The sequence below is a fragment of the Marmota monax genome, unplaced genomic scaffold, assembly GCF_021218885.2.
Source record: "Marmota monax isolate L192 unplaced genomic scaffold, Marmota_monax_Labrador192_F-V1.1 WCK01_AAM20220418_F8-fsc00101, whole genome shotgun sequence".
Lineage (NCBI taxonomy): Eukaryota > Metazoa > Chordata > Mammalia > Rodentia > Sciuridae > Marmota > Marmota monax.
In genome coordinates this window covers 622,870-636,779 of record NW_026692786.1, presented here as the reverse complement: position 1 = coordinate 636,779, position 13,910 = coordinate 622,870, and the positions used below count along the sequence as shown (strand labels likewise).

General features: G+C 55.1%; 1 protein-coding gene across 3 annotated transcripts; it reads left to right on the top strand.

Moving 5' to 3' along the window:
• The first annotated feature begins 637 nt into the window (after window positions 1-637).
• On the top strand, window positions 638-13,884 carry Arhgap33 (Rho GTPase activating protein 33). Of its 3 annotated transcripts, XM_058580451.1 has the most exons (23): window positions 673-752; window positions 1,468-1,547; window positions 2,722-2,819; window positions 2,924-3,008; window positions 3,395-3,475; window positions 3,579-3,716; window positions 4,126-4,218; window positions 4,768-4,890; window positions 4,978-5,055; window positions 5,141-5,207; window positions 5,290-5,349; window positions 5,439-5,591; window positions 5,675-5,777; window positions 7,136-7,280; window positions 7,360-7,442; window positions 7,526-7,633; window positions 9,213-9,358; window positions 10,007-10,160; window positions 10,245-10,390; window positions 10,477-10,551; window positions 11,475-12,152; window positions 12,243-12,634; window positions 12,719-13,884. In XM_058580451.1, exons 2-23 carry the CDS (start codon window positions 1,470-1,472, stop codon window positions 13,496-13,498), a joined length of 3,864 nt encoding a protein of 1,287 aa, XP_058436434.1. In that variant the 5' UTR covers window positions 673-752; window positions 1,468-1,469; the 3' UTR covers window positions 13,499-13,884. The 3 variants fall into 3 exon arrangements, with proteins under 3 accessions (XP_046303934.1, XP_058436434.1, XP_058436433.1); XM_058580450.1 differs by having other exon boundaries at window positions 12,243-13,884; XM_046447978.2 differs by lacking the exon at window positions 1,468-1,547 and having other exon boundaries at window positions 638-752; window positions 12,243-13,884.
• Window positions 13,885-13,910: the final 26 nt, after the last annotated feature.

Sequence of the window (13,910 nt, the reverse complement as noted above, 5' to 3'; positions counted from 1 at the left end):
GACAAAGGAGTCGAGGATGTTTGTAATAAGCAGTAGAAGGGGAGACGAGGAAAATGTCCAGTGGGTACGCCGAAGGCAAGTCGTAGAGGACTGAAGATTTTATCCCACGCAGGGTGTGCGAGGCAATAAAAAACGAAAGTGGGCGGAGCGCCCTCCTGATTCTGTGGGTGGGGTCAGGGTCTGGACCCACAAGGTGGGAGTAGAGGACCGAGGCTTTGAAAAGCTGCTCGAGGACTGGACCCAAACCCTAAGGCCGTGGGAGAATCCAATTAAGAATGTCGGAGTAGTGATCACTGAGAGTCAAGTAAGAGGACGGTCTATTGCTTAATATTAGAAATGTCGGAAGCAAAGGATAAAGAACCTGGGGGTGTGTCTCAGGAGGAGGATGACAGCCAATAAAAAGCAGTCATGGGCGTGGCGCTGTCAAACTTCGGGGGTGGGACCGAAGAGAGACAGAGCCGGGGGTGGTACCCAAGACAAAGCCAATGAAAAAACTCCAGGTGGGCGTGGCGTCGCCAAAAGGCCAAGGGTGGGGCCAATGAGAAGCGGCGCCGCGTCCCCGTTATACCCCCGCCCCCGTGGGGCGCGCGCTGAAACCACCGGCGGCCGTTAGGGGCGGGGTCTGCAGCCGCCCGCGCGCGGCTCGCGCCCTCCCCTTTGTGTCGCCATGGCGGCGGCGGCTGCGGCGACGAGGACCATGAACGAGAGGTCTAGCGCGGCCGGGGCCTGACGGAGGCTACGCGACTATGGTGGTGAGGGGCCCACGCGGCCGTCAGTCTGTCGGTCCGCGTGTCACTCTGTCCGTGCGCGGCCCCTCCCTGCGCGCCCCGCCCCTGGCCCCGCCCGGACCCTCGGCCTGCGCCGCCCCTCACCCTTCGTCGCGATCCCTCTAGTCCCCAGGCCAGGTCCTGGGTCCGAGCCCTTACATCGACCCCGCCCCCTCCGCGCATCCCTCTCCGCGCCCTAAATGGGGCTGACAGTGGCCGAGGACCCAGGCTTTCGAGGAGGGACTGGTCCAGGGAAGGACCCGCGCCACGCGAGTGGCCCCCGCAGGGGTCTGCTGAGGCTCCCTGGAAACCAGTCTCCATTCCAGCGCCTTCCTCGGCATCCTCATCCACACCCTCACTCCCCCCTGGTCTAGCCTCCTCCTCCTCCCAACAGCCCCTTTCTCATTCCTGAGCCCCACCCCCACCGGCTTCATCCTCAGCCTGACCCTTTTCTTCTCCTTCTCCCTCATTTTCACCCCCATCCCAGCTCCTCTCAATCCCCGGCCCCCCATCTGTCAGAACCCTTACCTTAGCCTTTCCAGCCGCTCCCCTCCTTACTCCACCCAACAAGCCAGTACTGTACCTCCCCTTGATCCTTGGGTCCTCTCCATCTTCTTGTGCTCATCTCCCCTCCTCCACTGGCTCCCTCTCCCACCATTCATCCATTCATCCATTTGTACCTCATTCCCTCACTCAACAGACATGCTCCAGGCACAGAGAGAGTCAGATCCCATCCTGCCTTGGGGAGCTTCATGGGCTGGCAGGGGACAGACCCTGAGGGTGAGACCCAGGGATGAACTCCGGGTTGCAGGGACATGGAGGAGGGAGAAACTGGAGCCCAATGTGGGGAATCCCTGAATTCCCATCTGGTAGTTGGCTAATTTATTCATCAGGTTTTACCTAGCCCATGCTGTACAATGGGGCTGGCACTGGGCATTGCAGATCCAGAGAGGAATGCAGAATGATCTTCCCTATGAAGAGTAGCAACTGTGCCCACCTCTGTGCTGGGTGTGCTGGGGTGTCTCAGCCTGGGGCCCTGTTTCTGGGGAGATAAAAAGTCCAGTGGGGGAGATGGGCTTGTCACCAGATAGTGGCATCTCAGGAGTGCTCAGGGCTATGATGGGACAAAGTCAGGTAAAGTTGTGGAGCTTGGGATTGGAGGACCTCAGAGGATGGAGAGAGTCTAGAAGAGATGCCTGGCACAGCCTAAAAGATCAAGAAAGGCTTTCTGGAGTAGTACATATGTGAGTTGAGGCCTGAGGGGTGAGGAGAGGACCTAATGATAGGGTGGGGACAAAGGTTTCAGGCTGAGGAAATAGCATGTGCAAAAGCATAGAAAGAAATGAGAAGGTGGTGCTTTTGCTGGACTCTCAGAAGTTCAAGAGCTTTGAGAGTAGGGACAATGGGGAGAGACAGGACTGGAGAGGTAAACAGAAACCAATTTAGAGAAGTTTGAATATCAGACCAGAGACTTCCAACTTCATCTTGAAGACAGCAGAGAGCCATTGAAGGTCCAGATCTATGGATAGACAGGGCCAAATTTGGGTGATCCTGGCACTTGTGAAGAATCTGGAAGGAAGGGAGGGGTTAGAAGCAGAGGACTGACAAGATGTGAACTGTGAATGTCCAGAGTGTGGCAGGAGATAACTGTACCCTGCAGAGGCTACTGACGGGTCTTAAACAGGGAGAGCTGAGCCCACTATGCTCTCTCTCCTGTTGATGACCCATGCCTTGGCCCCTGTTCCTCTAGTCCTCCACTCTAGACCACACATGAAGAAGCCTATCCTCAGTCCAGTCCTTACCTCCTGGTGACCTACCATTTTGCCCCATGCTCAGGAAAACATGGAGCAAGGAGCAACCTGGGCCTGTAGGTCCAGGCTGGCAGATAACAATGCTCCTTTTGTCTCTTTGCTCCCATCTCTGGGAGCCTCTGATTCTTCTCTATGCTCTACAGGCCCGCAGCACTGACAGCTTGGATGGCTCAGGGGAAGGCACAGTGCAACCTGTACCCCCAACTGGGGGGCCCAATGTGAAGGGGAAGCCTGGGAAGAGGTGAGGGGTGATGGAGGAAAAGGTTTAGCTTAGGAAGAAGGGAAGCTTAAAGAGGGAGGGAGCCTGAAGGAGGGAGTCATTGGTGATGTGTCACCTTCTCCCAGGCTCTCAGCTCCTCGAGGTCCCTTCCCCCGCCTGGCTGACTGTGCCCATTTCCACTATGAGAACGTTGACTTTGGCCACATTCAGGTATGGGGTCTTTGCATCCAGATGGGAAGGTGAGATCCTACCCAAACATGAACCAATATCAACTGCTTTATCACTGAAGTCTGTTACTATACTAGCTGCTCCTCCTGTCTGAGCAGTCAGTAGCAGGAGTTGCAGGGGCTAGGGCAGATGGGGAGAGCTGCTCATTTGTTCATCCAATTGTTATTTGACTTATTCATTCACTGATTTTTTTCTTAGTTATCTGTTCTGTGCCAGAGCCCTATACTCTGACCAAAAGATCACTAAGTCCTATCTTTGGGAAGGTTCAGGAGGGTGACACAGACCCATCCCTAGATAGTGCCAATTTAGAGAGGTCAGGATTGAGACAAAAGTGAGGCCTTCATGTGGGCCTTTGTTTCCCTCTGCAGCTCCTCCTATCTCCAGAACGTGAAGGCCCCAGCCTCTCTGGAGAGAATGAGCTGGTGTTTGGGGTGCAGGTGACCTGTCAGGTAAAGCCACCCTTGCTTTTCATGTAGCTTGAGGAACTGGCCGCCATGGTCCTGCTCAATGTAATGGGACCACTGTTCTCTTCTGTCCCTCTTGCTCCAACAGGGCCGTTCTTGGCCAGTTCTCCGTAGTTATGATGACTTCCGTTCCCTGGATGCCCATCTCCATAGGTGCATATTTGACCGAAGGTTTTCCTGCCTCCCAGAGCTCCCCCCACCCCCGGAGGGTGCCAGGGCTGCTCAGGTAACATACTTGTTGTCTCAGCCCCTGCCTCAGCCATTGGTGTGTCTTCACTAGGCATTAGTGAAATCACCATGGTGGGGGGATAGATAAATATTTAAAGATTGGTATGGTCTGAGTCCCAACCAATCAGAGTGGAGAAGCCTTAGAAACATAAAAGGGTTCTGGAGGCTTCCTTTAGTTTTGGGATTGTGGGAAGGTCCAGAGATTCCACAGGAGGGTTAGCATAGCCATATCAATTGCACACTGGAGCTTAGCAAAGATTATTTACCAATTGATGTGACAATATTTCAACACCCATGCATCCAGGTTGAATTTTGATCCTGCCCAGAGATGAGCCAGGGCAGTGTGGGAGGGCAGAGGCTCTCTCAGCATCTGTTCACAGGAGCCTACCCTTACAACCTGCCCACAGATGCTGGTACCACTGCTGCTACAGTACCTGGAGACCCTATCAGGACTGGTGGACAGTAACCTCAACTGTGGGCCTGTGCTCACCTGGATGGAGGTGGGTATGGGCAGGGGGTGCTTGGAATTAGGAGAAAGCTAGGGTGTCTGAGGTGTGAGAACCAGTTGGGAGTGTGTGTGGGCACAGAAAAGAAAGGAGCCAGAGTGAGGGAAGCGTTGGTATTTTAGTGTCTATGTGGGCGCCTGTGAGAGAAGTATGTGTCTATGTGTGTCTGTGTTTTAGCAGGTGTTGGACTATGGGAACCTGAGCATTTAAAAGTATCCCAGTTAGAAATGGATTGGGCTGTAACTCAAAGAACACCTGGTTTAAACCAGAGGGGTTTTAGATAGTAAAAACACTCCAGGTGCTGGAGTATGTGGCGAGGTCTTGGGGTCAGAAGAGTCCTGGGACTTGTCAAGTGTGGAGAAAAGGGACAATTGTTTTAAAGGGGGGGGGGGCAGGAATTTAGGTGATTGACCAGTAGCTCTGAGTGACAGAGGCTCTTAAGTCCGGGGACAAGCAGTGACATCACTGGGCTTGGAGGAACTCATCTGTCTTTATTAACTCTTTCTTCTGACCTCTTCTTGCTGCATCTCACCTCCCTCTCAGCTGGACAATCACGGCCGGCGACTGCTCCTCAGCGAGGAGGCCTCACTCAATATCCCTGCGGTGGCTGCTGCCCATGTGGTCAAACGGTACACAGCTCAGGCACCAGATGAGTTATCCTTTGAGGTGAGGCTGTGGGCAAGCAGTCTCCAACTGGGCTCCCCACTTCCCCTGCCCCTTCTGACCCTCCTCCTTCCACATGTCCATTTCCAGGTAGGAGACATTGTCTCAGTGATTGACATGCCACCCACAGAGGATCGGAGCTGGTGGCGAGGCAAGCGAGGTTTCCAGGTGAGCCTGGCTTATTTTGGACATGTGGGTCTAGGGTGCCATGCCAAGTTAGGTGACCCAGCCACTGACAGTGCCTCCTCCTCAGGTTGGCTTCTTCCCCAGTGAGTGTGTAGAACTCTTCACAGAGCGGCCGGGTCCAGGCCTAAAAGCAGGTAAGTGCCGTGGACAGAGTGGGAGGCCCCCCTGCATCCTCTGCCTACCATCCATCCTTTCCACCCATTGTCCACCCCGCAGATGCTGATGGTCCCCTGTGTGGCATCCCAGCTCCCCAGGGTATCTCCTCTCTGACCTCAGGTAATGGAAACCAGGGGTCAGGTCTATTCCCCCTGCCCCACCAGGCTTATGACTGAGCTGACCCTACGGAGCCTTCCTTTCCCCTACAGCTGTACCTCGACCTCGTGGGAAGCTAGCTGGTCTCCTCCGAACCTTCATGCGCTCCCGCCCTTCTCGGCAGCGGTTGCGGCAGCGGGGAATCTTGCGGCAGAGAGTGTTTGGCTGTGACCTTGGAGAACACCTCAGCAACTCAGGCCAGGATGGTGAGAATTGGGTCCACCACCCCACCCCACCCCTCTTATCTAGGATGCTACCCCCCAGCCCTGACTCTGTTGCTTTCCCCCAGTACCCCAAGTGCTACGCTGCTGCTCTGAGTTTATTGAGGCCCACGGAGTGGTGGATGGAATTTACAGGCTCTCAGGCGTGTCCTCCAACATCCAAAGACTACGGTGAGGGCCCTCCACCAACCCCTTCCATAAGATTCACTGAGCTCTTCTCTAGTCCAGCCCTGTATTTTGTGCCAGGTTCATAGTTATTGGAATTTAGGAAGGCACAGAGAAGGGGTGAATAAAAGCTGGGGTCAGGGAGGGAGGGCTTCCTCGAGGAAGTGACACTCCAGCTAAGGCCTGAAAGGTGAGAGTAGAATTAGCATAAGCAGAGGGATCAACCTTCTCTGGGCACCTGCCACATACTGAGCATTAGTCCATACTAGTAATGGAGAACAAGACAGAAACCTCTGCCCTCGTTGGGCTCACATACTAGAAGGAGAAAAGAGCAAAAAAAGAAAAAAAATGATAAGAGTTTACTAGAAGGTGACAGATGCTTTGGAGAAAAATTGATTAGGGGTAAGGGGGATCAACCAGGAAGGAGGATTGCAGTTTTAGATAGTGTGGGCAGAGGCACCTCATGGGGAAGAGCTGTGGAGGCGGTGAGGGAACAGGCCACGTGGATCTCCTGGGAAAAGCAGTCATAGTGGAGCAAGCAACCAGCGCAGTGGGGATAGCAGCAGGTGATGGGGTGGAGATTGTTGGCAGTGTGTGCCCTGCCTTTTCATGACTGTTAGGATTTAGGCTTTTATTCTGAGCCAGGGAGAACCACAGAAGGATTCTAAGCCAAGAAGAGACAGACCTCATAACAGTCTAGTGGTGGGAAGGAATGAGGATGGTAGCACACACCTGTAACCCAGGCTACTGGGGAGGCTGAGACAGGAGGATAGCAAGTTTAAGGCCAGCCTGGGCAACTTAGTGAGATTTTGTCTTAAAATAAAAAAGCATTAGGGGTTCAGTGGTAGAGTGCCCCTGGGTTCAATCCCCAATATTGAAAAAACAAAATACAGCAAGGGGAGGCCAGAGGCCATGAAGTGAGAGCTCAAAGCCCGAAGGAGCAGTGGGACCAACAGGAGATTGTTCTACACAGGAGCTTCACCTTCTAGCACTGGGCCCCACCAGAGTTATGAGTAGGGGGTTGCTAGGATTTTATCTGCATTTTCCAGTGACTGCTTAAAGCCAGAGGAATGACACAACTTCATGGTAGGAACATGGTCGCTCTGGAGTCAGCCTTCAGTAGTTATAGGCAGAGGTATCACACACCAGAGCCTCAGTGTCCTCTTCTTTAAAATGGGGCACCCTTGCCTTTGCCACACAAGGATTTTTGGGGGGATTGTAAGGTTCTCTCCCTGGATAGCTCAGCATTGGGCCTAGGGAAGACAGTTATATTCATCTGCGGGAACTTGGGGTAGGGCTAGGGGAATATGGTCAGGTGAGCCAATTTGATCTGAACCTTCCTCCTCTGCATCTAATGACCTCAGGCATGAATTTGACAGTGAGAGGATCCCTGAACTGTCTGGCCCCGCCTTCCTTCAGGACATCCACAGTGTCTCCTCCCTCTGCAAGCTCTATTTCCGAGAGCTGCCAAATCCCTTGCTCACCTACCAACTCTATGGGAAGTTCAGTGTGAGTAAGGGAGCTGGCAAGGTTGGAGGGTGTGGGGATGCGTCTGGCCCAGCCCCATCATGCCTGTCAACCATCTCAGGAGGCCATGTCAGTGCCTGGGGAGGAGGAACGCCTGGTTCGAGTCCATGATGTCATTCAGCAGCTGCCCCCACCACACTACAGGTAAACCAGGAGCAGCAGGGAAGGACTGTGGTAGGTTCCAAGGGGGCTGAGGCTCAGCTGTCCCCCTCTGCTCCCTTTCTCAGGACTCTGGAGTACCTGCTGAGGCACTTGGCTCGAATGGCACGACATAGTGCCAACACCAGCATGCATGCCCGCAACCTGGCCATTGTCTGGGCACCCAACCTCCTACGGTAAACTGGCAGCTTACCAGCATGACCCTCTTCATATTTTTCAAGTAACTCCCATGTACCAGGCCCTGATCTTAGCACTTGCAACACAGTAGTGAGCAAGATCCTATCCTCCTGGGGCCCACATTCCCATGGAGGAAATGGACAATGAATCATAAAGAAAAATACAGTGTAATGTCTGATACCAAGAAGGAAGAGAGGAGTCAGGAAGGGAAGTGTACCAAGTCATGGCAGTTTGAAGTTTCTAGATAGAATGGCAGAGAAGGCTTATGTCTTTTCTTTTCCTTTTTTTTTTTTTTTTTTTTTTTTTATGGCCAGCAGCAAGGTAAGCCCTGGCAGATCTGCTGCTAACCAAGACAGGTAAAATCTGTATCCTGGAGGAGTTCTATGTTCTGGGAAACATGCAAATAAGTAAAACAGGTGGTGCATCAAAAAAGGGCACAAAAAGTATGGGAGAAATTAAACAGAAAAGAAAGACCAAGGGTTCAGATAAGGAGGTCTACAATTTTTAAAAAGGTGGGTGGGGAAGACTGCACTGAAAAGGTAATATTTGAGTCAAGACCTGTGTAGGGTGTGTGGACTCTGGGAAGGAACAAGCCAAACAGGAGCAGTGAGTGCAAACAGAAGGTTGGGGTGGACCCTGATGTGTGGGAAGAACAGCAGGGAGGCCGGTGTGGCTGGAGCTGAGGGAGTGAGAGGAACAGAGGGGAGGTAAAGATGAGGTCAGAGAAGTAATCAGACCAGATAGAGGCGTGACTCACGGATCATAGTGAGGATTTTGCTTTTAGCTGGAGTGTGGTGCAGCTGGGATGGGGCTCTGAACAGGGAAGGCCCTTATCTGACTCAGTTTTGTTCACAGGCTCCCTCTTGCTATAGGTAGGAATAGACTCTGGGGACAGGGATAGGAACAGGAGGCCTGGGAGGAGGTGCTCTGATGTTCATGTGGAAGGGAACAGACTCTGGGCTAGTGTGTCAGTCAGCTTTCCATCACTGTAATGAAATACTGAGATGATTAACTTATAAAGAGAAAAGGTTTATTTTGGCTCATAGTTTTGGAGGTTTCAGTTCACAATCAATTGGCCCTGTTGCTTTGGCCAGTGGCGAAGCAACACATTATAGCACCTAATGGCCAGGACACAAAAAAGAAAGTGAGGAGGGGACTAAGATCCCCAAATCCCCCTTAAAGTCATGCCTTCAATGACCTAAAGTCCTCCCACTAGCTCCACATCTTAAAGGTTTCACCACCACCCAATAACACCACCTTGGGGACCTTATGGGGGATATGTGTGATCCAAACCATAGCAGCCAGGGTGTAGTAGAGGGGAGAAGAGTTAAATTCTGGATAGATTTTATAGGTGAAATTAACAGGTTTTGCTGACAGATTGGATGTGGGTATGAAGGAAAGAGAGAGGTCAAGTAGGGAAGCTTGGGGAAAGGCTGGGCACTCAGTTCCACATGTGATTAGTTCAGGAAAGTCTGAGGTGTTGAACAGACAGTCATTACTTCATTGGTTCCCCACACTGCCCACCCAGAACCTGCCAGCCCAGGCTTTAGGCGCCTGCCCCCCCTTCTCTTCTCCCAGGTCCATGGAGCTGGAGTCAGTGGGGCTGGGTGGAGCAGCAGCCTTCCGGGAGGTTCGGGTGCAGTCTGTGGTGGTGGAATTCCTGCTCACCCATGTGGAGGTCCTGTTCAGTGACACCTTCACCTCTGCTGGCCTTGACCCTGCAGGTATGCCCATCCTACCCTCTGATGTCTTGACTACTGCCCACTCAACGTCAGGGCAGCAGTGGGAGGGCAGGTGGGCTCCAGCCCTATCCCTACCCCACTGAAGCCGGACCTCCCTCCCAACTCCTTGAGGACCCCGCCCGGCCCATCCCTCTCCCTGCCCCCCCCCCGCCCCCTCCTTCTCATTTCAGCTCCTACGCTCAGGATCCCCACTTCTTGGCCAGGACGCCGTTCTTCCTTCACCCCTTATAGCTCCTGGGGGCACTTGGGGCCATGGGTCTACCTGGGAGGAAGTGGGAGGTCCCCAGATTTGACCCTGCCTGGGCCCTGCCCAGACTCCCTGCCCTGCCCGGGACCCCAGCCCAGTCAGGATTCAGCTCGTCGGAGGGCCCTCTGGCCCGAGGTAACTGACCAGAGCCGCTGCCCTTGCTGGCTGCTGGGAGCTGCCTTCTCATCAGCTCGTTCTGCCTCACCTCTCCTCCTCGCCTGCCTGCTGCCCCACCCCCATTCCCGCCTGATCCACCCTGGCCCCCTGCCTTGCCAGCCCGGGTGGGCATGCTGCGGGCCGGGGCTTGGGCTGTGGCGCTTGGCTTTGCCTGTAGCCTTAAGTGACCCCAAAGCTGATAGTTTCCCCCTTTCTGACCTCCCCAGGCCGCTGCCTCCTCCCCAGGCCCAAGTCTCTTGCGGGCAGTGGCCCTTCCACTCGCCTGCTGACACTGGAGGAAGCTCAGGCTCGCACCCAGGGTCGGCTGGGAACACCCACTGAGCCCACAGCTCCCAAGGCCCCCGCCTCACCTGTGGAAAGGTGAGTGGGATTTGGGGGGACGGGGAGGAGGACTGGAGGTGTGCCATGACTCAAATTGCCTTTTGTTTCTCACCCAAACCCCAGGAGGAAAAGGGACAGAGGTGAGAAACAGCGGAAGCCAGGGGGTAGCAGCTGGAAGACATTCTTTGCTCTAGGCCGGGGCCCCAGTGTCCCCCGAAAGAAGCCCCTGCCTTGGCTAGGGGGTACCAGAGCCCCACCACAGCCTTCAGGTCAGTGGCTGTGCCTGTGCAGTTGGCACGGGGGGTGGGGGGATGGTGTGTGGAGGCCCTCCTACCTCTCCTACCTCTCCTCACAGGCAGTCGACCCGACACAGTCACACTGAGATCTGCCAAGAGCGAAGAGTCTCTGTCATCCCAGGCCAGCGGTGCTGGTGAGCAGGGGGTAGGCCCTACATGTACCCAAGCATCATAGGGGAACTGAAGCCCTGGTTTTGTCCCCAAAAGTTATATTTCAGATTTGGAAGGATTCTTGAATGTTTAAATTTTTAAAATCTGAACTTTAGGTACAATGAGTTGGCTAAAATCCACTATACACTCTGCCTCCTGGCTCATCCAGGTTCCTTTAAAACAGTCTTTTGTTTATGCATTCCTTTTCAAAAAATTTAAATATTATGAATACCCACCAACTCCCTAAGCACAGCTAGAAGAGCCCTAATATCTTGCCCAGGAGCCCCTTCCCTCTCCCCCATCCTCTAAATTTGATGCTGATCATGAACTTGCTTCAAGGTTTTATCGAATACAAGTATATGTGTAAAGAACATACTGCTCAGTTCTAGTTGCTTCTGATACTATTTACAGGAAATGTTAAGAAAGGAGCGAGGAGGTATCATGCCGTCTATAGAATGAATTTTTCATTCACAACTCCATTACGAACTGCCATCCGTGTTGCTGAGCATAGCCCAGATTCAGCCCATTGCTTTCTATTCTGGGGTGGTATCCCATCCTAAATCCCCAGGGTGAGGAGTCCCTGTCATAGGTTGCTCTGCCACATTCCCAGGAGTAGAGGTGCTCTACTGTAGGGTCTGCACACATTGAAATCACAGGACAAGGGTGACTTGCTTTCCCCAAACAGTCCCATCTGGATGCCCAGCAGCTCACAGACCCTGGGGCAGCAAGACTCCATTCTTGTTTGGGATCTGGAATGGTCTCTTCATGGTCTTGCCTGAATAATTCTTCCTAAATCCACGGCCTCGTTGGCCCTCTCTAGGGAAGTGCCTCTTGTTTGCTTCCTGCCTTTCTGTGGACCTGTGTCCTGTTTGCTCTGACGTCTGGTCTCTAACTGTGCCCCCTCCAGGCCTCCAGAGGCTGCACAGGCTACGGCGACCCCACTCCAGCAGTGACGCCTTCCCTGTGGGCCCAGCACCTGCTGGTTCCTGCGAGAGCCTGTCCTCCTCATCTTCTTCCTCTTCCTCCTCTTCCTCTTCCTCCTCCTCTTCCTCCTCCAAGTCCTCAGCAGCTGGCCTGGGGCCACACTCTGGGTCCCCTTCACACCGCACCTCAGCCTGGCTAGATGATGGTGATGAACTGGACTTCAGCCCACCACGCTGCCTGGAGGGACTGCGGGGGCTTGACTTTGATCCCCTTACATTTCGCTGCAGCAGCCCCACCCCAGGGGACCCTGCACCTCCTGCCAGCCCAGCACCCCCGGCCTCTGCCTCTGCCTTCCCACCTAGGGTGACCCCCCAGGCTCTCTCACCTCGGGGGCCCACCAGTCCTGCTTCACCCACTGCCCTGGACATCTCAGAGCCCCTGGCTGTATCAGTGCCACCTGCTGTCCTAGAACTGCTGGGGGCTGGGGGAACACCTGCCTCAGCCACCCCAACACCAGCACTCAGCCCTGGCCCGGGCCTGCGCCCCCATCTTATTCCCCTGCTGCTGCGTGGAGCCGAGACCCAACTGAGTGACACCTGTCAACAGGAGATCAGCAGCAAGCTGGCACTGCCTAGTCCCCGGGGAACCCAGGGCCAGCATGGTGAGTCCTGCTTGGTCCATCTCATACTCTCATAGATCCTGAGGTTGTCCCACAACACAGCTGACTTCCTTCCCATTCCTTTCTCTGTAGGTCCTGGTATGGATTCACCATTGCTACCCCCACCCCTGACCCTCCTGCGCCCTGGGGGGGCCCCACCTCCACCCCCCAAGAACCCAGCACGCCTCATGGCTCTGGCCCTGGCTGAGCGGGCTCAGCAGGTGGCCGAGCGACAGAGCCAACAGGAGCATGGGGGCACACCATCTGTTCCCCGTTCCCCTTTCCGCCGCTCACTGTCCCTGGAAGTAGGCGGGGAGCCCGTGGGGATCTCAGGGAGTGGGCCCCCCCCTCACTCCCTGGCCCATTCGGGTGCCTGGGCCCCAGGACCCCCATCCTACCTACCAAGACAACAAAGTGATGGGAGCCTGGTGAGGAGCCAGCGGCCCATGGGGACCTCAAGGAGGGGACTCAGAGGCCCAGCACAGGTCAGTGCCCAGCTCAGGGCAGGTGGGGGGTGCAGGGATGCCCCCGAGATGTCAGCTCAGTCCCCATGTTCTGTCCCCTCACAGATTCCTACTCCTGGCTTCTTTTCCCCAGCCCCCCGGGAGTGCTTGCCACCATTCCTTGGGGCCCCCAAACCAGGCCTGTATCCCCTGGGCCCCCCATCCTTCCAGCCCAGTTCCCCAGCCCCAGTCTGGAGGAATTCCTTGGGCCCTCCAGACAGGGGAGAGAACCTGTACTATGAGATTGGGGCAAGCGAGGGGTCCTCCTATGCGGGCCCTACCCAGTCCTGGAGTCCCTTTCGCTCCATGCCCCCTGATAGGCTCAATGCCTCATATGGCATGCTTGGCCAGTCACCACCACTCCACAGGTCCCCTGACTTCCTGGTCAGCTACCCCCCAACCCCCTCCTGCTTTCCCCCTGACCATCTTGGCTACTCAGCCCCACAGCACTCTGCCCGACGTCCCACCCGGCCTGAGCCCCTCTATGTCAACCTAGCCCTAGGGCCCAGGGGTCCTTCACCTGCCTCTTCCTGTTCCTCCTCTTCCCCTCCGGCCCACCCCCGAAGTCGTTCAGATCCCGGACCCCCAGCCCCCCGCCTTCCCCAGAAGCAGCGGGCACCTTGGGGTCCCCGTACCCCTCACAGGGTACCTGGCCCCTGGGGCCCTCCAGAGCCTCTCCTGCTCTACAGGGCAGCCCCACCAGCCTACGGGAGAGGGGGTGAGCACCACCGAGGGTCTCTGTATAGAAATGGGGGTCAGAGAGGGGAGGGGGCTGGTCCCCCACCCCCTTACCCCACGCCTAGCTGGTCTCTCCATTCTGAGGGCCAGACCCGAAGCTACTGCTGAGCCAGAGCTGACAAGGACCTTATTTTCCCCTCTTTCGCCCTCAGTGACTCTCAGCCCAGCCCAATCCTTCATTTTGTATTTACTTGAGTTCCTGAGCCTACCCCCGGTTTCTAACTTTGTAACTTGCTTCTGATGGTCCCTCACCTCAAATCAGTGTCCACCCTGGCTGAAGGGTTTGCCTATCTCCCCACCATCCTCCCTTCTGGGGCTCTCGCACAAATCCAAGGGAGGGCTAGGCCGAAACCCTGTTCTCTCTCCTCCTCCGGGAGCCCCCTGCCTGTCCTGACCTGTGCACAGGAGGTAGGGGGACAACTCCTGCCTGTCTTTCCTTGTGTGCCCCACTAAACCATCTGACAAAATTAATGAATAAAAATGGTGAAAATGTGGCTGTTGTGTCATGCTGGGGCCAGAC